The following is a 25,652-nucleotide window of genomic DNA, read 5'->3' as shown; positions in this document are numbered from 1 at the left end:
ATGACCATAGGGGTTTCTGGCTAATATTATACTTAACTCGATAACTTGTTAGCTTTATATGCCATGGAAATAACATTGAAGCACACATCCAGCAAAATTCTTATTTTATCCGTCCCAAAAGGCCTGGCTGTTTGTGAGTGAAACACCTTTTTGATGCCATTTTTGCTGGGTGGTCATAAAATAAAGAGATCTGAACACATCTGAACACAGACGGCATAATGAGCGGCTCAGAATCCCCACGTAGCGGAGCCTGGCAGCCTAGTGAAGATTTGACCGAACCGAGTCGCGCTGGACAATCATTCTTACTAAAAATGAGTAAGAATGATCGTCCCTCTTTACAGCTTGCAAAAAATGGTTGGAGGGTTGTTTTTTTTTTTTTAAACAATAAAACTCAATTTCCCGGAATACTTTGCGCGACGACTCAACGCTCTCTCGACCGTTGGGAAAATCTCCCGGCATGCCGTGCAGCTGGACGAGAAGAAGCACCGTGATGGAGTCCGCGGGAGGCTGAGCGAGAGGCTGAGGGCCCAGCGAGCTCCGATCCGAGCTGAATGCAGTTAGAAGCCCGCACTTCTGCGGAGAGCAACTTTACGAAGAACCGCGACGCTCCATGAGCGCTAGATAGCCCCTGCTGTGGATACTGTCGGTGAGTTCACGCAGCTGCGGCGGCGCGTTGTTGTTCCGCTCCGGCCGCCATTTAACCCCGGCCTCCTAACAACGCGCAACACCTGAGCTCGCACGCTCCTGGTACACCTGCGTCGTCTCATCTTAGCGTTTAAATCCCACCTGTACCTGCGCTCGGAGACCCGTGGGCTGCGGAGCGTTTCCTGGCGGAGCCGCATGTTAATGGTTAGCTCGTGCTAACAGGGTTAGCCGCATTAGCGGAGCCTCTACGGCCGGACCGGGAGCTTTTCACTCCGGGACACACGGCTGCGGCGGTGTTTCACCTTCGCAGGTGAAGCCGCTGTGCCCCACATGTCTCTCAGGTGCTCTTGTGAGGTGTCCTCCGCGTGGCGCATGCGGTGTTTTACAGTAAACTGTCCGCGTTGTCGTTCTGGGACTCGGTCTGAGGGTTTGCGGGGTGCCGCCTGTAAGCAGCGTCCTACAGGACCGGAGCTTTAAACCCTTCGTTCTTCCACTCGGTGTCTCTGACCTCTCAGGAGAACACGGAGGAGCCCCTGCTGGGCCTCTCGTGAGATGGAGAGCAGAGAAAACGTGAGATGTGTTGTAGTTTCAGATGTGTAAACACTGTCAGCGCCTCCAAACTCACCGCTTCACGATAAACAAAGTTTCCGGTAAATTAGGTCTCCCCTGAATATTTACGGCAGCATCTCTTCGAAGTCCAAAAGCTTCTTAGGGATCAGTATTGAGATCAGCCGGATTGACTTACTGGTCAAAGTGTCTCTCTCGGCGTAACCTCTCAGTTGTATTCCAAAGAAATGAGTCGTTCCGTCATTAACAGTGGGGCAGGCCACACACACACACACACACACACACACAGGTCACCCCCTGCTCTGAGCCGGCAGTGTGCAACACCAGAAAGCGCTACACACATTCCCGTGCTCGCCTGCACCTCCTCATACGCTATTACTGAATATTTATTTTGGTTTGTGTTTTACTTTGCTGTTGCACGCTGTGGAGCAGCTAACTATCCCTGCGGCCCACGTGACAAACTGGGACTGATGTCGCACCAATAAGCTTATGAAGGGATAAAATTAATACTTAGCAGAACTGAGTTCAGCTTATTGGTGCAGCAATCCACAACAGTCTGCTTCTCACATGGGTCCTGGGGAAGGGTAGATGCCCCCCCATCAGTGAGATCAGATCATCTGTCACTGCACCATGGAGGGCGACTCATTCTCATTGTGGTTTGCTCATCTTAATGATATGGAAAGGTGTAGCTGGTGTTATCAAAACATTTCTTACGAGGTTTCCGTTCCAGAACGTATGAATTTTTTTCCCACTGAGCCTTGAAAGGTGAATCAATGTGCTTCCTTGACTGAAAGTCTTTTCCAGAGTTCTTCCTCATAATTTTGACTTAAATTGAGTTTTAGCCCCCTTCATGCAGCACCCTTAGCTTTTGTTGCTGCACTAATCACAGCCCTCAGCTGTGGAGGGAAAAAAAGCAAAAGTAGTGCCATTTCTAAGTTGTTGCTCTGCTCGCTCACAGTAACATAAGTAACGCCAACACTGCCAAAGCTGTGATGAAGCCCCGGGAGTTTCAGCCACACTAACATCAGTGAGAGGATGCAGCCAAAAGGCATCTGAAGGCTTCAGTGAACTGTCCAGGGGGCCAGACGGGACCCTTTGGTGCACATTTGACCCCCCTGGGTGTAAGGGTTTTCTTAAAAAAAAAAAAATAAACCCAGCTTGGATCGATTGCTTTGATGAAACAGACCTGATCATGTGGTCATGAGCATGAAATGAATCGATGATTCTGTTTTTCTTTTCACTCATTACTTGAATAATGTTGAACGTGGCAGCTTTAACGAGGTGGAAATGGTTCCACGCTGCAGTGCAGGATCCAGACGTGCGAGTTGGGAAATCATTTAAAACGAGACAAAACTGCTGCTTCAGATTATTCAGCTTTGTTCTTATATTTTAATTTTTAAACCTTCTGATTTGTCTTCTATTGGTTTTTGGTGGTGGTTCATGGCTTTGTTTTGATCCACAGAGGCATGTGAGGGGATTTTGGCGACTGTGTGGTGCAAACCTAATATTTTTGTAGTGCTGCACTTTGCAGATGGTCCCTGCACACAGAGGCCAGCCTGGTTTATCCAGCTCAAATGATTTGGATGAAGATGTTTGTATGGTGATGTAGATATCTGGATCATCCATTAAAGGTTCCTGAAGCGCTGATTGAAGTCAGCGACTTCATGTTACATCAGACGGCTCCGTTTGCTGCAGTTTCTGTTGGTGTGTTTAGAGGCTCTCTGTATTCTCTCCTCATAGTGAGAATCATTCAGTTTGACTGATGATCTGCACACAGAATAAAGCAGCTCATGCTCACAGATTGAAGGTGGAATCTGCTGGTTTGATTGATGGTTGGATTGGGGCAGTTCGGCCCATCCAGCCCCCCCCCCCCGAACTGCAGGCTGTACAGGGAGGACCCCTGTTTTTAGTCGCTAATCTGTGTGACCTGATACCTCTAGCATCACCATCCTGCTGCTTCCTGTACCACTGAGAGCGGGGCTTTATTGCTGCTTTTTTCTGTTAATGTGAAAATACCGACTGTGAGAAAATGTTTCTTAGTCAGGCTTTTCTTCACAGGTGAGCTCATACCTGTGAGTGGTCGTAACAGGCAGCAGACGACTAACCCGACAGTTTTACTGGTCCTGCGCCATTCATCACATCCAATACTGCATGTACTCTTGAGTATTCCTAGTAAAGTGCCAGGGTGATGAAGAATATGGGAGTTTTCCTGGAGAAGTGTTAGGCTGCCAGCCTGGGAGGTACGGCAGCGTTGGTCTTAAATTAATCACAGTGCAGATGTGTTTTTTAAAAAAAAAAAACAATCAAGCATTGTGAAGATGTTTTTCTTCAGTTATTTTATTACATCTTTTTTTTCTGAAGCATTATTTAAATCCATCTGAGCTTTTTTATTTTTATTTTAGATGTGATGGATCTGCAGTAACTTAAGGCATGGAAATAAAACTCAGAGAAATGAATTAATTTAAGGATTCATTCAGACATCAGAAGTTCTTCAGAGAGAGTTTGGAGCTTCCAGAAGCTGGACTGGGAGCACCAGGATGTGTTTTTTTTTTTTTTTGTCCATGTGCTTCTCAGAGTTTAAATTCAGTGAGTACTTTGACCTCCAGCAGGTACAAAAATGAGAGAACTGAAGTCAAATGTTTGGCACTTTGTCGTTCCCCGCTGAAGTCGCCCCCTGCAGGAGGAGGTTCAGCGGCAGGTTTAACTCTGATCACGGCAAACAGACCACAGAAACGCCAGGCACCGTGAAGTGGGCGGGTCACAAGATACTTTCTCAACTTTGAGTTGAGCAGTTGAAGCAGCTACCAATAAGAGCAGTGGATACTGCTGATAGATACGCTAAAGGATTACCCAGGCAACCGAATCCTGGGAGTGATGCGCAACAAGCGAACCACACCCAGAGTTGATTCTGCTTTTGGCCTGTGGAAGTCTGGAGAGGCTCAGCAAACTTTTTCTGGATTTTTGTGGAATGCTGCAGGGAACCTCTTTAATGTCATCAGGTTTAAAAGCAGGACCGCGTGAACTTCCTGTCACCTGCACCAGGGTCTGACCATCTTCTGTGTTCTATCAGTGTCTGTTTAAAAACAATAAAAGGAAAATGAATCAATAAATGCTGACAGAAAAGTGAGTCCTCGTGACAGCTGTGTGAGAATGTAGGAGGAAGTGTTTAAAAAGCATAATATGAGGAATTCTGACTAATACCAATGAGATGGCAGCTGAGTGCAACACTGAAATCTGAGCATTGGTTTCTCTTCTTCACCCTTTCTTTTCCTTGTTCATCACTCGACCATCTTGCTACTTTTCCATTTGACCCATTTAGTCTAATGTTATCATGGCTAAAAGTTTTCATCATGTTCATATCTGTAGAATAAAGTATAATAGTGGGTCGTTCCAGTTCATCAGACACCTCCCACCTGACCATCTCACATGTTCCTGCATCAAGTCCAGGTTAAAGTGCCACTTCTGAAGCCTTTATTTCCCACGAGCCTGGCAGTGTGTCCATTTTACAGGTGCTCTGTGAATGACTGTACCTCCATTACCATCAGCAAAATCAGCTCCTCCTAGCTTACCATGTGCTTCACATTACCAGAACGCTGTAACCATTTGGGCTGCAGAGAACATTCAGGCCCTTTTTCCACGGACAGGGTGCCGATTTTACTGGCACCGGCAGTAAAACGGGTTCAACTCAGGCTCTGCAAGCTAGCTGGTCTTGAGCCAGGAACCTGTGACGAAAGCAGCAGAAGGGCGTGACTTTGCAGTCTCAACGTAAAGTTTTCTACCGCTGTTTCACCGTGAAAACTGCATCGCTTTTCTCATGTAATACACTACATGAGGAAAGCGATGCAGTTTTCACGGCTGTGAATTAGGTTGGGCTCTAAGGCTGAACTTGCTGCTTTGTATCAGTTCATAACAGATAAAAGGACACAAAGTGCATACTTGTCGTCTTGCTGTTTAACTTGTGCCGCGCACCACGAGAAAGAGGAGCGTGCTCTCCCACATTTGTGCTCTTCGACTTCTGTGACGAAGACCCGCCCACACTCATACGTAAAGGATCAGTTCACAAACCGCAGTGGAATCGCAGGCTTGTTAAGCGTTTCACTGGTTCATTGAAACTGGCACCGGCACCTTGGTGGTGGAAATGTATGAGATGACAGCAGGTTCAGAGGTCTGTATCAGCTGAATGTTTCACATCTTCATCCAGCTTCAGGCTGATGTTCCCCAGGTGTGACAGCATGGCGCAGACCCACAAAGAGCAGGTTTCTGTTCATGCTGGTTCCAAACTCTGTGCTGCTCGCTCTCATTGTCCCAGCAGGAAATCTGAGACAATTTAGACTTTTTTTTTTTTTTTTTTTTTTTTTTTAAAACTTGCTGAAGTAGAATGACTCGACTGAGCTCCATTCTATCCAGGACTGTATGAAGGTTCCCGGATCTGCTTGGAATTATTTTCTTCTGTCCTCATTAACGAGCAGCTACAGTTCTAATCCGGAGAACATCATCAACCTTCTCCTGATGTCAGTCCTCATCTCCCTGTTGGTTTAGGAGTAACAACACTGGATATTTTTCCACACTATTCCAGGTTTCTGACTGACGTCTAACCGCCGGCTCTCTGCTCTCCTCCTGCAGGTTTAGCTGGTTATCATGGCGACAGACGTGGGCTCGCCGCAGCGTTTCTTCCACATGCCGCGTTTCCAGCACCAGGCACCGCGGCAGGTGTTCTACAAGAGGCCGGACTTCGCGCAGCAGCAAGCCATGCAGCAGCTCACATTCGATGGCAAGCGTATGAGGAAGGCTGTGAACCGCAAGACCATCGACTACAACCCATCCGTCATCAGATACTTGGAGGTACGCGCCTGTAAAACTTTATTTAAACTTGCAGTTCTGGAGGTGGAGATGGAAGCAGGTTGGCAGATGTTCCGTTTTCAGGCTTTAGTCCTCACTGTGTGTGTGTGTGTGTTCTCTGCAGAACCGTTTGTGGCAGCGAGACCATCGAGATTTCAGGGTGATCCAACCCGACGCAGGATTTTACAATGATGTGAGTCTCATTCTGCCAACAGGAGGCGCCGCAGCCCTCAATCACTCCATCAGATTGTCTCAGACAGCGCCATGTCAGCTCATATTATTCAACAAATATGTTCAGTAAAGCTGTGAAAGAGACTGTGAAAGTATGATGGATGAGTTTAAACATGACTGAGTTCACAGGGTGGATGTAATGAAGCGGTCTGAGTTTTTTTGGGCAGTAAAAGTGTTTGTTTTATGCCATCCACGTGCCACACGGGTGTTTAATGATATTAATGTAAAACGTCTCACCTGCAGCTCGTTCCTCCCATCGGCATGTTGAGCAACCCAATGAATGCGGTCACCACCAAGTTCGTCCGAACCTCCACCAACAAAGTCAAGTGTCCCGTGTTCGTCATCAGGGTGAGCCCCAGTACTTCCTGTTCTCCTGTTTGTGCAGCAGAAATGAATCTTTGCTCTGGATATTTGACATGTGACTGCTGGCGTTTGTGTTTCCTGTCCGTCTCCAGTGGACGCCCGAAGGCCGCCGCTTGGTGACCGGAGCCTCCAGTGGGGAGTTCACTCTGTGGAATGGACTTACCTTCAACTTCGAGACCATTTTACAGGTAAACATCTGTCGAATCAAAACGGAGGCCTTCGGTCCTCCTGCACGTCTGCTTCAGACAGGAAGTTCAGAATCCTTAGGGCCAGAATTGCAAAATAAAAGAAAATACAAATGCTGAGCGACAGCTGTAACAGATTGCTGCTGTTGCAGATCTGTTCACAATAAAAGCAAACAGAAAGCTTTTAATGTGAAGCAGTGGGGTCAGGCTGAGAGGAGCAGGTGGGTGGAGCTTCACAATCATTAAAGGAGACATATCATGCAAAATCCACTTTTTTAGCCCTTAAATACATTTTGTTGTGTACTTTGAGTGTGTAGCAGTGCAGGAAATTTAAAGGCATGCTGTCCTGGTGCTGCGTATAAATCTTTATATTCTTTTTGGGTCATATTTTTCAGTCTGTTCAGTTTTCTCTATGTTTTCTTTCCTCTTACGTCACAGTATTTGCTGTTTAACTGCTAAACAAGGACATGGACTTCCGGCTTACCGATTTCGTGAATCCGCCTTTTTTTTTTTCCTCGCAGCAGTTTTGTAGTCCAAGTTAAGTTATGCCGAAGTTGCAAGTAGACAAGTCAAAATGTTCTGTAGTTGGGTGTATTAACCCACACGATTCCTTACATTGCCCCTGGCATCAGAGCCTCTTCGAAGTGCAGGTTTCTCTGCCGGTAGATAATTGTATCGCTGCTATCAAACTACAAAAATGGCCGAGCGGGGTGGAGTGAAACGCTCTGCGACCTGGAGGGGGGCGGGGCGTGAAATGTCTTATTCACATTTAAAGAGACCGCACCAAAATGAGCTGCTCTAAGACGTAGCTCAGAAAAGGTGTAAAAGAGGGGTCTGTGGAGCTACAATAACGAGGAAATCAGACCAATGCATTGCAGTTCTACTTTACACAGACCGCAATGAATGATTTACATATGAAAATGAAGGATTTAAAAGCATGATATGTGCCCTTTAAGGATTTTAACTGGCTGTTGTCCTGTAAAGTACAAACAGCCGATGGATGCAGCTGACACTGACATCATGTGTCTAGGACAGGAAGTGAAGACTGTAATGAAAGATGTGCCCATGGTGCCTCAGCTGGCAGCAGGCCTTACCTGTGTTCACCTGTACTTAACATCCTCCTCCTTTCCTCTGCCCTGCAGGCACACGACAGTCCGGTCCGGGCCATGACGTGGTCTCATAACGATATGTGGATGCTAACAGCAGACCACGGCGGCTACGTGAAGTACTGGCAGTCCAACATGAACAACGTGAAGATGTTCCAGGCTCACAAGGAGGCGATTAGAGAAGCCAGGTTTATACCCAATCTCCCCTTCTCTGTAGTTCAGGCCAGTCTGTGCTGCTCACAGTCTGTGCTGCGCCCCCGTCGGCCACACGGGGGCGCCGCCTCATGTTGTGTGTTGTGGTTGATTAATGACAGATGTAAGCGTGTGCTGTTGCAACACTGCAGTGATCTGTTGTTGATATTCTTCCTGCTGTGGGTGATGAGCTGTTATCTGTGTACACAAATAAAGTGATCACTCATTGATTATCTGCTGCTGGCGCGCCCGTGCTGTGGGTGGAGAGGAGATCAATAAAGGCTCCAATAAAGTTTGAGCAGGGATGAATAAAATAAAACTGTAGCTTTTTAAATAAAGGTTTGAACTCCAAGTCTGCACCTTAAACACAGGGATCCTATCTTTCCCATAATGCAGCTGGGCCTTCAAATTTGTGACACCATTAGGGTACAGATGACTTCACACAGCGGGACTCCGGGCTTGGTTTGCTGGTCCTGGTTAGTCAATCGTAGGGGGAGCAGCTGGGACCAGAAAACTGAACTTTGACCCTGGCAGGAACAATTGTACAGAGTGATGTCAGCAAGTATGACACTCCTAAGTCCTCTGCAGGTGTTCCTGTTCTGTCCACCTCCTATTACCTCACTGTCAGGTGACACTGTAACATTTGGCCAAAGAGTTTTTTTTTTTTTTTTTTTTTAGCATGAGGGGAAGAACTACATTACCCATGATTCTCAGAGCTAGTGCTTCAGTTCATAGAAGTCCACAAGGAAGCCTAGCTTAGCATACAGGCTGTAACTAGGGGGAATTGTTAGCCTAGCTTAGCGTAAAGGCACTAACCATTGACCTAACTCAGTGTAAAGACTAGCTGGGGGAAACTGTTAACCTGGCATGCTAAGCCAGGCTAAAGGCTGTAGCCGGGGGAGCTGTTAGCCTACCTTAGCATAAATATGTAATTAGATGGAACTGTTAGTTTAGCTCAGTGCAGCAGCTGGGCCCGTGGGTAAAACGTGAGCGTGATAAGCTGCAGCACTTTTAATGAGTAACTCCTAAAAACTGCAGCAGAGACTAACTGAAGCTCCTGCAGCAGGTGGTGGAGAGCGCTCAGAGGGTTCAGGAGGATGAAAGCTTAAGTGTTGTTAAGCTGTTAGACCCAAAGTGAAACGAGCAAAAAGGTGCGGCTCAGAGCTGTGAGCTTGTCATTGTTTCGCTCAGGTTGTTATATTTCCCAGCCTGGGCGAAACGTCCTCTACGCTGAAGGGGAGCAGCTCACAGAAGACGAAACCTGACCTATGACCTGGAGCACATTCAAAAAAACATGAAATCTCCCCTAGACGTGAAGCTCCGGGTTATTCATGCATAAGAAGCATGTTGTGTACAGCAGGTGAGGTAAAAACAGTAATCCTCACACTGGCATTGAATCGCACTGTCTCTCAGCTGCACGCTGTGAAAATGTTTCAGCTCACAGATGGAATCAAAGCTGTTTTCTTTCCACTGGAAAAACCTTGAAGGTGGTCCCACTAGTGTAGCTTCCTGTTCTTTTTACCCCATAGTGGGCGGGGCCAGTGGCGTAGAGCACTGCTGTTGGGCAGAAAGGGTTTTCACCTGTGCAGGCAGGTCAGGATCCATGTGAAAGTCCTGATGTTAAAAATGTTTGAGTTCCTGTGAACATCAGCTGCTCACACACCTGACCGGGACCACCTCCACGTTAGCTCACCTGCTCCCAGTTTATAATCCCAGCTAAACACTCACCTGTTTAGCCTTCGATTTTCTCCGATTTACAGCTGTACACATTTATTTCTGATTCTGTTTGAATTCTATTTTAACCCCTTCCTGTTTTATTTTTGGCAGCGTCTGCTGTGCTACAGGAGATACAGTGATACATTTCACTTACTACATAATGAGAGTTCTGAAAATAAAAATATATAATATATTTCTGAGTCCACAGCATGTAAAAGTTAAATGTGTTTGGCAGATTCACATCTGTTACAATAGAAAGCACCTCAAGCTGTCGTCTGTTGGGATAAATAAATAAAGCTGAACAGAACTGATTTCAGTCTGTGCAGCAGTTCTATTTCAGTCAGGAAGGTCATTATGAGGTCGCCACAGCTCAAAGTGCTTCTCAGGTGATTTGAACAGTCTGTGCTGGGTAAAAAAAGTAACACCGGAATCAGTGGAAAACAGAATTCTGCACACCAGAACGCTCCTTGAAAAATATTTAATCTAAACAGACCTTACAAACAAGTGACTAAAGTTTCATCTTTCTGTTTAGATTAAATATTTTTAAAGGAGTGTTCTGGTGTGCAGAATTCTGTTTTCCACTGATTCCGGTGTTACTTTTTTTACCCAGCACAGACTGTTCAAATCACCTGAGAAGCACTTTGAGCTGTGGCGACCTCATAATGACCTTCCTGACATTTTCTGTCATTTTCCTGCACCCTTTACTTTGGATGTGCATGTTCTATTGAGACTAATTAAGTAACACTGAAAAGAGAAGCCAGGAAGGTGAGATCAGTAAGCAAAAAGAGCCTTAATTACAGAATGAAGCGTGTGAATGAGCCTGATGCGCAGAGAGGCGGCAGGTAAACGTGTCCAGGTCGTTTCTCTGAAGCTTAATTTGCCAAAGCATTGCACGGAAAACCTGCACATCCCGCTCTCCTGGAAGCTCCATCAGTGTCACAGAAGCTTTTTATTGATCACGTCTCCGATCATTTCTTTTAGACTCACCTGAATGGGCCTGTGCATCAGGTGGGCACCAGCGGTCTTTTATGATAAATACTGCTAAAAGTCTTAATCCTAGTAAGATTTAAACATGATAGAGCATCAAGTTCAGTGAGTACATCAGTGCGGCATGGGAGGGTGTTTGAAACGGGGCTGCAGCAGGCGGAAGCTTCAGGATGGCGATGATCCCGATGATTTGTTGTGGTAGACGGGGGGGCAGTTTAGAGTTTGCGGATCCTATCGGACGGATATTTCTTTGGTTTCTCTTTTCAGCCCGTTGGCTCCGGTCGCTCTAGTTCTCATGAGTGTTTGGGCTCAGACAGCGCTTTGCTTTCAGGCGTGTCTCAAACTGTGAAGATCCACTTTTTTTATAACTAATAACTGTTCCTTCACACGCTGCCTCGATCAAATTCATCTGTGTCTCAAAATCAGACCTGTCAGACATGCACTGTATCCATGGTGATGATGCTTTTATTGTGTGATTGGCTGGCTGGCTGGACTCGATAGGCCTGCAGATATCAGGAAGTCACCATTCAGTGTTTGACTCTGAGAGGAGGCAACACGAGGGAACGTTACAAAGTCTTTTTTTTTTTGTTTTCTTTTTTCCAGAGTAGCACTTCCTGGATTCAGATAGCTTTTGTTGGTGGTGCTCTTTGGAAAGTTAAAAAGTCTGTTTCAGTGTGTGAGCCTGGCCTTTTTTTTCTTTTTCTTTCTGGTGATAACCGGGGTGTTAACAAAGAGTCCACAATATTGATCCACTTTACCTCAAGAGCTGCAGGTTTGTAAGAAGCAGTAAAATGTGAGCCGGTACTTTGCAGCCTGTCAGGTATAGAAACGCGTTGGCCAGGCCGCCTCTGGTTCCCCCTCCTGGTGGGGAGGGAAGCATGTGGTTCTTTCAGAGGGCTCGCTGAGTAGTTCAGATTTAAAGCCTTGCAGTGTGAGTCTGTTTGTGAAGCTGATGTGTTGCAGTCAGTTTACTTTGTGTCTGGCATGTTTGCTGTCACCATGACAGCCAAGAAAGCCCCTCTAAGAACTGGCAGGTGTGTCATTGTAACCCGAGCCTCAGTTTTTCAAACTGGCCTGGAGAGTTGTCATGTGACCTCAATAAAAACAATAATGCAGATCTGTGACACGAAGGGCTGGGACTGGAGACAGGCTTGTTTGTTCTGAAACAGGTGTGTGTGTGTGTGTGTGTGTGTGTGTGTGTGTGTGTGTGTGTGTCAGGGCTCCACAAACATCTGCACTAAAGCCTCGTCAGGCTGCCGAGATGCCGAGTGTCCCCAGACTGAAGATTATTATAGTTCACTGAAACTAAACTAAAGAATAAACTAGAAAATAAAAATTAAAAGCAACAAATGATTTTATGAACTTGAAAACAAAATAAAATACAAATAAAGAGGAAATCTCTTCAGTTTAATCATCTGTTAGTCTGGTAATATTTTATTCCACTGCAGCTCAAACTAAACTGGAAGAGGAAACTCACGGACACTAAATTAAAAAAAAAAAGTGCAAATGAAATAAGTTTGCTTGCTGCTGTTCGCATTTCAGTTTTTATATTTAAGATGAACTTTGTTTCAAATGTGCCTGCAGCCGAAGCAGGAAGCGCTAACAGCCCAATAAATACAGCACGATGGCGACGTGAACGACACAATGAGCTCATTTCAACAGCAGACAGTGACTGAATCTCTGAGGGTAACGAGACAGTAGATGCAGGTGTTGTGATATCAGCTGATGTTATTTCAGTTAAACTGAAGTGTGTATTCACACCCAGAGCCCACTTTAACCACACTCACATGGTTCTCCCAGCAGCACCAGTTTTGCGTGTGTGTGTGTGTGTGTGAGAGAGTAAATGTGGATATCAGGGGGCAATGGACCCCACCTGGCCCCCTCAGATCCAGCTCTCTTTAGATTTAATGAAGCCACATCATGAAGGTCCTGGGTTCAAATCCCCCCATCAGATCAGAGTTTGCATGTTCTCCCCATGTCTGCGTGGGTTCTCTCCGGTACTCCAGCTTTCTCCCACAGTCCAGAGACCTGCAGTCAGTGGGGTTACGTTACCTGGTGACTGTAAATTGCCCACAGGTGTGAGTGACTGGCCGGCAACCTGTCCAGGTTGTGCCCTGCCTCTCGCCCTCTAGGCTTCGGCGACCCTGAAGTGGTGAAGTAGAAGAAGGTGGCTGGATGGACATTTTACCTTCATGGGTATTTTCAGAGATCCCTTCAGGTGCACACGGGTGGGTTCAGTTCTGGAGCATTTTTTCTTGTACCTTCCAAAGTACCGAGGACATCCGCATGAACCTTTCAGGGCTGAAAATGATTACAGTGGGAAATCACAGCAGGAAGACCATCCTGAGGTCAGAGAAGACCTTTGATATGCTCTACCTTGTTCTGCCACTCGTCCCACATCCTAATACCGACCATCAAAGTTTACCCAGATCCAACATTCAGGTTTTTCTATAGATGTTAAGCTGTGGCTCTCAGAGTGGGTGTAGCATTCATGTGGATCTCTGCTGGACTGATGAAGGTACGAGGATCAAAATTCATTAAAAAAAAAAAGGGCCTGAAACTCGCTGCAGGTTTCACTGCCTGTGCTGCTTTCAGCTGTCATTAAGCTCCAGGTTTTCTTTCACCATCGATGGCTCGTTAACGTGCTCGTGATGAACCTCGGCCGACTCGTGTCTGGCTGCTGTTTCTCTGCTGCTGTGACCTTTCTTTTGAAAATAATCACAGGAAACAGAAAATAAAGAGTACAAAAGTATATGGACAGCTCCGCCTCATACTTCTAATACATTACTCAGTACATTTCAACCCCACCCATAATCCTCTGCTCCCGCTGCATGTAGTCAGAGGGTCAAAGTTCAGTTAGGGAGTCCCAGCTGTCCACACAGTTCAGCACTGTGTGATTGTAGTTTGCGTTGTCCTTTAAGGTTCGCTCCTCTCAGTGTCAGTTTGGTTAATAAAAGCTCAGCTTTGGTTTTGGCGTTTCTTTCTGGTAACGTAACTGACATTTAGCAGATGTTGCCTGCACAGGTTTCTTTATGGAGCTGCTTTAGGACAACATCTGCTGTCCTGACACCACCTCAGGCTGCTTTTTAAAAAATTTTTTTTATTAAAGCTAAAAGGAAATATTAATTTAAAGAAGTAACAGAAAGCAAAATCCCCCCCAAATGAAGTTGTTCATGTTCACATGATCATTGATCAGGCAGATCAGTTTCTGCAGCCCTGCTCCTCAGAGACGCGTGTTCAGGCCTTCCTTCACGCCTGAACTCGGTGCAGTGTCAGTGAGTGTCCAGCAGGAGGAGCCATTAGAGCAGCAGCTGCTTAGAGGAGGAGGATGAGGAGCAGTTCAGTCTGACCTGGGTCAGTCGTCGGGTTACAGTGTTTCTCCCTGCGAAGACCTCGGATGTCCAGATGTGGTGATGTTGGCTGTTTGAAGTGTTTGTGTCCAAGCTGAGAACTTCCTCTAGAACCAGGGTTCTCAGAGTGCGGTGCATTTCAGCACTTCTGTTCTCAGATTAAACCTTCACAGCATTAAAGTTTAAACACAAAGCTCTTCCTCAGTCTTCCTAAAGAGTATAGAGCCTTCAAACCTCTTGAGAGTCGGGCCGTCTCTCTCTCTCTCTCGGCTTTCCAGATGTGGGAGGATGCTGCAGCGTAGACTCCTTCATTAAAGCTACAGGCGACCGTAGAACCTTCATTTCTGATCCAGAGGAAGTTATAAAGCTACTTAGAGACAGCTGGTCAGTAACCTGATCATTTTAGATAAAATAAGGGAGTGAGCGCTTAGTCGTGTGTTTAAATCAGGTGATGTGTACCACGCACTGCACTAAAACTAAAAATTTAAAATAAACTTTTACAAAAAAAATTCCAATAAATGAAAAACTGAAACTCTACAGGAAGCATCCTTGAACATCAGAAGCAAAATAAAAATCAGTGTTTTCCTTTTCTGGCCCAAAATATTTTAAAGTTTCCGTCGTTAAAAACAAGAACGTGCAGTAAAAGGAATTTAGACCTAAATATGAATGCTGTTGTGTTCTCCCGTCTGGAGGGTCTGTGTGCTCTTCTGCTTCCTGAGTTCGCTGATCTGATTGGACCGTCCAAGTGAGAGCCGAACGCGGGGTTAGGATTATTTAGTTACTGGTAACTCTACCAAATTAAATCCAAGCTAAACAGCTGCTGCGACAGCAGAAGGAAGTCTGAGAAACTTAAACTTTATTTCACATCCTGCTTTATGAGCCCGACAAGACGACAGTGTTGGTTAAATAAAGTTTCCTGGGGGGGGAAGCAAGCAGCTGCTGCCGCTAAATGAGTGATTCAAATGATCAGCGTCGCAGTAAAATCCCGACCGGTGCTCTGAAGTCTGATAGTTTGAGGTGTGGAGGTCGTTAAACTCAGACCCGTCACTCTGTAACTGACCAATCAGAGCTCTCTGTTCTCTCAGCCGGTGGCATCTCCACGGTTTCAGCATCCCCTTATTTTCTTCGCCTGTTCTTCAACTGTTATTCGTGTCGTCCCAGAAACTGCGAGCACTGAGGGACGTGTCCGGCTCTCAGGTGTTTAAAGGCTTCACATGTGCAGCAGTGAGCTTCTGCTCCAGATGAAGACCTGACACACAGCTGGAAGGTCTGCAGGAGGGGAGGGCTGCTGAGCCTCCTGCTTGTACTTTTTTCTGCAGTACACAGAATACTTCCTGCTGTACCGCTCAGACAAGAACATCAAAACTCAGATGCCATCAGCTTGATGCCATCAGCTGATCAATCATCCTGAAATAGAAACTGGGATCGGGGCTCTGAGAGTTTCAGCTGATCGGTCAGCTGTGGTTTCCTATGAGGTCACACCCCCTCCTCCTATTACATGAATCAGGACACAGTTTTTAGGAGGCAGTTAACTGTGGGGCGGGGCCCTCTGATGGGTCGTGAAGGATGTCAATTAGTTATTCACTAGAAATAAGTTGTGGGTGTGCACTTTACCTCACTGTGTGACCTCTGACCCCAGGGGCTCCTGCATGTTTGTGTGTCACATTATTAATGAATCTTTGCTGTGATTGGCTGCTGGTAGACACACGTTTGACTCCTCCCTCCTCTTCGTCTCCAGTTTCTCTCCGACTGATAATAAATTTGCCACCTGCTCGGACGACGGGACGGTGCGGATCTGGGACTTCCTGCGCTGCCACGAGGAGCGGATCCTCAGAGGTACAAACCAAATGTGAACTCTCAGATCAGCCGGCTGCAGTTTAGCTTCAGCTCCATCTTTTCCTGTAATATAGAGTTCACCTGTGTGTGTGTGTGTGTGTGTGTGTGCCCTCAGGTCACGGTGCTGATGTAAAGTGTGTCGACTGGCACCCCACTAAAGGCCTGGTGGTGTCGGGCAGCAAAGACAGCCAGCAGCCAATCAAGTTCTGGGACCCGAAGACGGGACAGAGTCTGGCTACACTGTGAGTCCACTGCTGACCGCTGACCTTGACCCAAACTTAAGTGAAAACAGGGTCCTGAGGGTCAAAAAAGTCTGAAAATCAACACAAAGCAGCTCCTGGGTGTTAAAATCAGAGATGTTGTGTTTAAGAATTGTGGGAAATAATAAATTCTCCCAAACACACAGATCGAGGCTCTTACCATGAATGTGCCACACGGCCCGTGCAGAGCTGCTGCCGAGTCAGATCATTCACCTGTAAACAGTTTGAATGTCATGAAACAGGAAGTACATCCTCTGTCAGCTGGTCCTAAAGTTACTCAAATACAACTATTACATGATTTTAGGAGTCATAGTTATATATGAAAACATGCAGACTGTAACTGTACTTTAGATAACAAATAAAGGTTTTTCAAACTGCAGTCAGAAGTCCAATGAGGCTCTCTGCCCTGTTGGGTGTTGCAGAGGGTGGTGCTGCATGTAGGTTTTTATTCAAAGATCCCACCTCTTGTAGCGTCAGGGTGCAGAAGCTTGAAACTGTTTTTAATTGAAGCGATGACTGACTGCAGCTCGATGATCAGTGCCGTTCATCCCGGAGTCACAGCCAGAACATGAAACAAGACTTAACTCCTTATAATAAACACCAAAGTAGAAAAGAAGCTGAGAAAAATAGAAAAACATGATTTGTTTGCATGAGCACAAACTGAAAGTGCATCTCTCCTCAGCCACGCCCACAAGAACACAGTGATGGAGGTGAAGTGGAACTTGAACGGTAACTGGCTGCTGACGGCGTCACGTGACCACCTGTGCAAACTGTTTGACATCAGAAACCTGAAGGAGGAGCTGCAGGTGTTCAGGGGACACAAGAAGGAGGCCACAGGTGAGCATGGGGTACGCTTCAGGTGAATGTTAGGGTCTGGCCCCACCCCTTCTCATTCTCACTGCTGTCCTCTCTCTGTGTTGTCAGCGGTGGCGTGGCATCCTGTCCACGAAGGCCTGTTTGCCAGCGGAGGCTCCGATGGATCGCTGCTCTTCTGGCACACCGGGTATGAAGAGATCGGTATAGGCCACGCCCATTCGCATCCTAAAAATGCTCCTGCCATTTTGAATGTAAAGGTCACACTTGATTCACCAGAGTTGGTGCATATGCTCATTGGGTGATGCCTGTCACTGCACCCATGTTTGATCTGAGGTATCAAGTATCATTCTTCATGACTGACTAATAAGCATTTGTGGGCGTGGCCTAAGCCATTCAAACTATTAAAAACGAGACCCAGGTGTGGCTCAGGTAGTCAGACCAAGGTTACCAGTAGCACGATTATCAGTACTGGAATACACTTCAAACCAGAATAATAGCTCCACCTTGTGGTCATGTACTGAACCACAGCCTTCTGTACAGCAGTCTCAGCGGCTACGCCGGGAGTTTGAATTTTTCTGTTCGTGATCTCAGGGTGGAGAAGGAGGTCGGAGGGATGGAGATGGCTCACGAGGGAATGATCTGGAGTCTGGCCTGGCACCCGCTGGGGCACATCCTGTGCTCCGGCTCCAACGACCACACCAGGTACGCACACACCTGGGCATATGTTTTACATCCATCCAGTGATTCATTTCCGACTGGCTCTTATTTTGAAAGTCTCCTCCTCCATGTTGGAGGGCAGCTGCTGGTGGTTGCTCTGGTTCGGTTCTTGGGGGTGGGGCTGGGGTTCCTGAGCAGAACTAGGACTACCAGCTGCAGAACAACATGGAGGAGGTGGAGAAGAGGAGGCTGATTATTGGATCCATCCCTGAAGTCTGCTCCCATCTTTAACATTTTCAGTAAGTTCTGGACGAGGAACCGACCTGGCGATAAGATGAGAGACCGTTACAACCTGAACCTGCTGCCCGGGATGTCGGAGGACGGCGTGGAGTACGGTGAGCTGCAGAGGACAAATAAATCTTAGGTATTTATGGGTTTATCTATTCTCGGCTGATCGTCCTATGCGCCTTTGTTTTTTCAGACGACGTGGAGCCGAACAGCATCGCCGCCATCCCCGGAATGGGCATCCCTGAGCAGCTAAAGGCGGCCATGGAGCAAGAGCAAAGCAGTAAGCCCGGAATATCTTAGAACTTTGACTTCATTGAGAGAGAGGGGCGTATCTTAAATATTTCAGCTTGCATTCAAAAAACATCAGAAAAAGATCAGGAAGAGTTAGAGCCACATTTGACCATCTCATGTTTCATGAATGGATCATTTTAGAACGTCGGGTCAGTGTACAGCAGTGAACGTCAACTGGAGGCCTGCGGGCCACATCTGGCCTTTTCATCTGGCCCCCCCAAATATTACTGAAATCAAGATTAGCCTAGTGAGGAGGAAAAAATTTGAAGTGTTCAGATGCTAAAGCCACTAAACGCCATCCTTCCCACGTGTGCTATATGCCAGTCAATCATGTAACCTGTTAAGTCTCTGACTAGTCTGAATTATTCCCATAAAAAGCCTCCATGTCCCTAGAACCAATCAGAATGCAAGATTGGACCATGTGACTTCAAGTATTTTCACTGAGCAGCTGGCTTTTGTTGGTGTGATCACATTGTAAACACAGCTGAAGGTGACTTGTTTTGTGTAGAAAAATGTTCAACGATCAAACTTGTCTAACTAAAGGAAGTGAAAATCGTAACGAGGTTTCCGTCGGTGAGCCTGTAGAACGATCGTTACTGGCTGCCGAGCCTACTCCCCGGCCTGCGAGGGTCTCCCACACTGTCTGCTCGCGGGGAGACCGGACGGCTCAGCATCTGCATCCCTTGGTTGTCACGCGGCCTGTTATCTACTATTCTGTTATTGTTAAAATAAATGTGCTGCCGTTTTGTGCCATCGCAGCTGTGCTGTGTGAATCTGTATAGAAATCTTTTTTTATCAGAGTCTGATATTTGTGCCTTTTGCCTTCATTCACACTGGGCAGAGGACGGACTGAAGATTTAGCTGGCTTTGCCACAAAACAGAATATTAGTTACTAAAAAGAAGGTAAATTACTATATTTACATTTTTGAACCTCACCTCACGACTGCCTGTGAAATGAAATTACTGAACTTTACCATAAAGTCCAGATAAAAACAAAACTCTTTTAAAAGGCAGATTTAGAAGTTTTTGCATCTGAACTCTTTATTAAAAATAAATCAACAACAAAAACACTTCTGAAAAGTAGATTGTGCAGAGATAAACTCATGTAACATTTCCTGTGCTCATCATATCTATAATGAGAACAACCACGCACAACTGCGGTATCCCCATCACGTCAGTAAAAGTGGTCTGAGTTTGAAAGGTCAATTGATATATCAAATGATAATATTACTTAGGTTACAATATTACTTTTATTTTGCTTTATGAGAGCACCTGGCCCTCACTGTCTGCCGAGTAACTGCCTGTCCTTGGACAAATGTAGTTGATGACCCCAGCTTTAAAGACTGCACTCGGAGTCCATATTGTTATTTATTTGGATTATAGATGATATTATCATTCAGTGTCCCCAAAGTTTTCGAAGTTATCTTTCCATGTAAAGCTTCAGTTTCATGTTTCATTCCTGGTATGGGATGTAACACAAAGCTGAAGCTTTATCTCGTAATATTTCAGCTTTTCTGTTGAGTTTCACACCAGTTCTGATCATAAAACTGCTCTCAGTGATGTGTAAATACGCTCTTAAAGCTTCCAAATGATATGTGAGGACTTCAATGACATTGTGATGTCAACACTGATGGTACCGAAGGGTGCCTTCCTCAGTCTCACACAGGTGTAACACGTCCACAGGTAAAGAGGCAGATCCTGAGGTTGAAATGTCCATCCCCGGGCTGGACTGGGGCATGGACGAGGTCATGGGAAAAGACGCCAAGAAGGTCCCTCAGAAGAAAGTCCCGTACGCCAAACCGATCCCAGCACAGTTCCAACAGGTGAGCTGTCGACACCGTTGAACTCCGTATCCTGAAAGTGTTGCAGTCACCATGCTGAATGCAAACTTCACTCTTTGTCTGCAGGCCTGGGCGGAGAATAAAGTACCCATGATGCCTCCTTCTGCAGATTTGTCCAAAGACCGGAAGGTGGAGCAAAAAGTGGAGATGAAGAAGAAAACTCAGGCAGAAATTGAGCAGGAGATGGCGGCTCTGCAGTACACCAACCCCATGCTGCTGGAGGTAATCAGCTTGTGTCCTGCCAGCGGCGACATGTGCTTCTCATACCCAAACACGATAGTTAACAGGTCAACAGCTACTGATCATTTTAGCTTCTCATTAGGACTACATGATTTCACTAAATCTTCAGACAAAAGGACCTCAACATGACCAAACATCTGCCTGCTTTATCAAACAGTCACGTACCTGCAAACTAATAATTAATAAAAAAAAATCTGGTCCATTCAGAATAAGTTACCAGCAGACATTTAAGACACATTTAGCTATATCTTCAATTTGAACGTTCTTTAGAGCCAGGTTCCAGCCCACACAGCTAATCACACTTTAGATACTTCATGGCATTCATTTCTGACAGCTTCTTTGACCCTGTTATCTGCTTCCACATCATTCTTCATTCACTTTCTGGACATTTTCACATTGATAAATTATCCGACCTGCACTAAGAACCATTAAACAGTGAAACCTTGTTAAAATCCAGTTTAAAAACCACTGAAACCTTCATTAAGCTACTGAAGCTTTTATGGGTGGCTTTTTGGGTGGCTGTAGGAGGTAGAGCAGGTCACCTACTAATCAGAAGGTTGTCAGTTCAATTGCTGGCTGCTCTGGGCTGCATGCCAAAGTATCCTTGGGCAAGATACCGAACCCCAAGTTGCTCTCCGACGCAAGCATTGGAATGTTAGACAATAAAAGCACTTAGCTTAGATACACATGGAAGTGCTTGTATGGATGGGTGAATGTAAATGTGTTGCAGAAGCGCTTTGAGTGCTCAGAGTAGAAAAGTGCTATATAAGAACTAGTCCATTTACCATTTGCCAAAACTGCCTGGAAGCAGTCAAGAACCTGTTCTGATCCTAACCCTGGTTGTGTTTTTGTTTCCTCTGCAGCAAATGAAGATGGACCGAATGAACCAGATGAACACTGATGGGAACATGGGCCCCCCACAGGGACAGGGCTCTTTGCCCCCCTTCCCGGGCCCTGGAGGTCCTGGAGGTGCCATGCCTCCTGGCCAGCAGGGTTGTCCTCAGAACATGCCCCCTCAACAGATGTCCAACAACATGGGCCCCCCCATGGGCCCTGGAGGCATGCAGCCTCCATTCATGGGCCCTGGACAGATGGGTCCACCGTCTGGACCCCAGTCTCACCAGGGCCCACCTCAGGGCATGATGGGCCCACCGGACATGCAGGGGCCCCAAGGTATGCAGAGACATCCCGGCCCTCCGAGGAATATGGGTCCCCAGGGGCCCCATGGTATGGGACCCAGGGGGATGCAGGGGCCCCCTGGTGGAATGATGGGTCCCCCTCCTCGAGGAATGGGTCCAAGGGATCCTCAAGGGCCCCCAGCTCAGGGGGGAATGATGCCACCTCAAGGGAACATGATGGGTCCCCAGGGTTCTATGCAGGGTGGGATGATGGGGCCCCCACCAAGGACACATGGCAACATGCCAAACAACTATGGTATGGGCAACATGCAGGGGCCCCCAGGAGGGATGCATGGACCTCCAGGAAATATGCAGGGGGCCCCAGGTAACATGCAGGGGCCCCATGGAAACATGCAGGGGCCCCCAGGTAACATGCAAGGTCCCCATGGAAACATGCAGGGGCCTCCAGGCAACATGCAGGGGCCCCATGGAAACATGCAGGGACCTCCAGGCAACATGCAAGGGCCCCCGTACATGCAGCATCAGGTGAGTTCCTGTAAATGTCAGATGTTTTTGAGCCAGGATGAGTTTCAGTAGTGGAGCCCTATCCCATAAAGTTTCCGTATGATGCAGACTGACTCTCTGACTTTGATTTGGTCTCTGCAGGGTCAGAACTCTGGGCCCATGATGCACGGGATGGGGCAGCAGGGGCCCAACAGCAAAGGTAAAACTATGAAAATGTCCCAAGTCAGATGTGGTGTTCCTCAGGATTCCACATCAGGCCCCTGCTTTAGTTTTGTCTTCTTGAGGTTTGATCAGTCCTAACAGCCACTGTTGACTTCTCTTATCAATCAGACCCTCGGGGCCCACCACCAAATCACCACATGGGCCCTCCAGACCGGCAGGGTCCTGGGGGACCAGACCAGGGCTCAGGGCCTTACTGGGGGGACAACCAGCAGGGCCGACATGGGTCACAGGACTTTGATGGAGGCCAGGACTTCCACAGCAGAGAGGAAGGTTGGAGGCCAGGACCAGGATATCAGGGAGGAGGAGGAGGTGGCCACAGGGGGGGAGGACACCGAGGAGGAGGGAATGGAGGGAACTGGGGACCTGACGACCGGTTCGGTGGGGAAGGGTTTAGAGGACGGAGAGATGACAGGTGAGACTCTCTGAGCCTGAGTGGAAGGCTACATATAGACTGTAAATAATAATAGACATAGCTTCATTCATGCACTGTGCCTAATGTCCAGCAGTGGGTGGCTCACATCTAATTGTATGGAAAAAATGAGCCTCCTGCTCACCTGGGCTGCATTCCAAAAGTCCCTCCCATCTCCTTTTCTTGCTCACCTTTTCTTGACCTCGATGAAGGAAAGGTGGGTACGAGTTAGGAAAGAATGGTGTGCCGAGAATTCAAATGTCCTCATGTGACGTGTGATGCTGGATGTCCACTGCGTCAGAAGATGGACTGCAAAATGATCATCTTCCTTTACCAGCGTGTTGTAACCGTGCTGCCTTCTGCTGGTCGTTCAGACGAGAACAGCCTGTGAAAAGTAAGGTTGGAGTTTTACTGAAGCAGGAGGGCTTCTGTCTGAGTTGAGGAGCCAGAGAAGGCTCAGATTCACCTGCAGCAGCTCAGAGTCTCTTCAGATGTTGCAAAGCTGCTGATTCACTGAAGAGGCTCAGTGTCCGTTTGGGACTGAAAGCTGTGAGGAGGAGGATTTTTGGCAGATGTGTTTGTATGAGTTTCACTTCCAGGAGGAGAATATTTGAATGAGTCACACAAACATGGATTACAACTGCTGCGGCACACAATTTACTGCAAATTGAAGGTGTCTGATCTTCAGTCTGTGCTCAGCTACATGTTGTTCTGGGTTCTGTTTGTTGTCTGAAACTCTCAGGAACCTCAGAGTGTCGGGTTTGGACTGTTTCAGGTTCAGAGGAGGCGGTTCTGGCCGGCCCAGCGTTCGAGGTTATCCCGATGAGTACAGCGGCCAGGAGGAAGGTTTCGATGGCCCAGAGGAGATGGGCCGAGGCTGGGACACCGGAGGCCATGGAAGGCCACCTCGAGGAGGAGGACCACCCAGAGGAGGAGGTGAGTCTGCTTCTTCCTGTGTCCCTGCTGCTGAGTCCCTGTTACTGCAGGCTCAGGAAGGCCAGAATCATGTTAGAACCCAAATATAGTCTCAAGAAACTGAACCAGAGGCTTTTAATAAGCTCTGAGACGCCACCTCCTCAGAGACACCGATCCTGGACTCTGGGCGGGGGTGTATGTCTCCTTCTGTGTCTTAATTTGAAAAAAAAATCTCAACTCATATAAAAAAAAAAAATAAAGGATCAAACATTAACAAGAAGAGCCTGTTGAGAACCTATAGAGCTCATCTTGAAAGAGCAAATATGTTTGGCACACCAGTGCATTCAGATTACAGTTCTGCCAGACATGACAGGCTTTAAAAAAAAAGAAGAACACTGAACTCTTATTTTGGCTGTCCACTTCCTGTCTGTAGGTCACGATGGTTATCGGGACGGGCAACAGATGCATGATGGGTCGTCACCAGCTGGCCGAGAGCGCCCATCATCCATGCAAGGGATGGACATGGCGTCACTGCCCCCCCGCAAGCGTCCCTGGCAAGATGGCCCAGGAACTGGAGACCCCCGAGAGCATGACTCGGCGGGACCCGAAGGAGGTGAGCGCACACACACACACACACACACACACACACAGTTTCATGCTTTTAGATTGTTTGGGGATTGTCTTCAAGCCGCCGGGTGGGCAGGCAGCTTTGAATATTCTGAACGTAATGACTTAAGAAGGATATTCAAATTCATACCATAGATGCATCTACTAAACATCTTGGACAGGTTTGAATCTTGGCCACCTTGACTCCAAGGTAAAGGCAGCGGACAGTATTTGTAGTTTTTATTTAACTGGGTTCTTACTAAGATTCTTAATAAGAGTTCATTCTTGTTTTTTAGTTGAATATATTTTTCTTATTTTCTCTCATAACACTTGTTATAGATTTTTTTCTATTTTTAATCTGTCTATTTTATCTTCAGTTGAATTTTCTTGACATATTTTTATATTTTCTGTGTTTTTAATAATTTAATGTTCCCTGCTCTGTGTCTCGTTGAGCAGGTCGCCCCCCTCAGAGGGATGACGGCGGTTATGGCCCGTCTGGTCGAGGTGGACGAGGTGGTTGGGGTCCCGGAGGAGGACCGGGATTGGGCCCCAGGAGAGGAGGACCACCAACCAGAGGAGCACCGCGGGGGGGCAGCCGGGGCCGGTAGTCACGAAGAAAGGAGAGAAATGAAAAAAACAAAACGAGTCCCATTATCCTCCTCTCCACTGGTCGTCTCCCCGCCGGTTCCTGCACAGACCTGAGAGCAGAACTTTCTGACGGACTCGTGGTCATGTGACAGGCTGAGGCCTGTGCTGGGTTGTGATTGGTGCTGCAGAGACTGAACCTGCATCTCTTTTATTCACCTCATCTGCAGCCGTTTGTCCTTTTTGTAACAGATTTCTATGTTTCTGTGTTTTCACTGAGGTGGACAATAAAGATTCACACTTCAAACTGTCGTCACAGCAGCTCCACCTGTGGACCGGGGGGGGTGGGGGGGTTGGATAAGGCTTCAGGTCCATCGCAGCAGACCAGAACCCGTCACTGGTGGCGGTTTTTGGGTCCATGGACCCAAATTCTGTTCCTGTTCTGTCAGTTTGAATAAAGTTTTTTCCTGTTCCCAGGGTTCTTAACTACAGCAGCTCAGTGAGATCAGATCAGCACAGAAATATTATCCTTATTTAAAAATCAGCTCTGAACCTTCAGAAGGGTTTCAGGTGGTGTCTTTGTGGAGCGAGGGCTGATTTATGGTGCAAGTGAGGATGCGTCTGTTTAATTCCTGACCTTGTTCAGGCGAATGGACGTCTGTGTGTGTGAATGTGATGATCAATATCAAAACCAGAGGAGGCCAAAGGTTTAAGACCAAACCAGAAGCTCCTGGAGCCTGGACCCTTTCAGGCTTTATGAATGATGTAAACAGAAAACTGTAATGAAATCTTGATTTCTAGAGTTTAATAAGAAGCTTGATAAGAGCCTGCCCCTGCTGCTCACACCCTCACCTGATGGATA

At 47.0% G+C, this 25,652-nt stretch overlaps 1 protein-coding gene across 1 annotated transcript; it reads left to right on the top strand.

The window, feature by feature from the left end:
• The first annotated feature begins 444 nt into the window (after nucleotides 1–444).
• Nucleotides 445–25,101, top strand: wdr33 (WD repeat domain 33). The gene is made up of 21 exons (XM_030751029.1): nucleotides 445–646; nucleotides 5,836–6,054; nucleotides 6,176–6,244; nucleotides 6,526–6,630; nucleotides 6,738–6,833; nucleotides 7,973–8,124; nucleotides 15,920–16,017; nucleotides 16,133–16,259; nucleotides 16,960–17,114; nucleotides 17,202–17,280; nucleotides 17,685–17,795; nucleotides 18,051–18,145; nucleotides 18,232–18,318; nucleotides 20,013–20,152; nucleotides 20,237–20,392; nucleotides 21,274–22,074; nucleotides 22,195–22,252; nucleotides 22,384–22,687; nucleotides 23,460–23,620; nucleotides 24,033–24,212; nucleotides 24,662–25,101. The coding sequence occupies exons 2-21, from the start codon at nucleotides 5,851–5,853 to the stop codon at nucleotides 24,811–24,813; spliced, it is 3,330 nt and encodes a 1,109-aa protein (XP_030606889.1). The 5' UTR covers nucleotides 445–646; nucleotides 5,836–5,850; the 3' UTR covers nucleotides 24,814–25,101.
• The last annotated feature ends 551 nt before the right edge of the window (nucleotides 25,102–25,652 follow it).

The sequence above is a fragment of the Archocentrus centrarchus genome, chromosome 17 (assembly GCF_007364275.1).
Source record: "Archocentrus centrarchus isolate MPI-CPG fArcCen1 chromosome 17, fArcCen1, whole genome shotgun sequence".
In the NCBI taxonomy this organism is placed as follows: domain Eukaryota; kingdom Metazoa; phylum Chordata; class Actinopteri; order Cichliformes; family Cichlidae; genus Archocentrus; species Archocentrus centrarchus.
The sequence above is the reverse complement of the archived record's forward strand: the minus strand, read 5'-3'. Positions and strand labels throughout refer to the sequence as shown.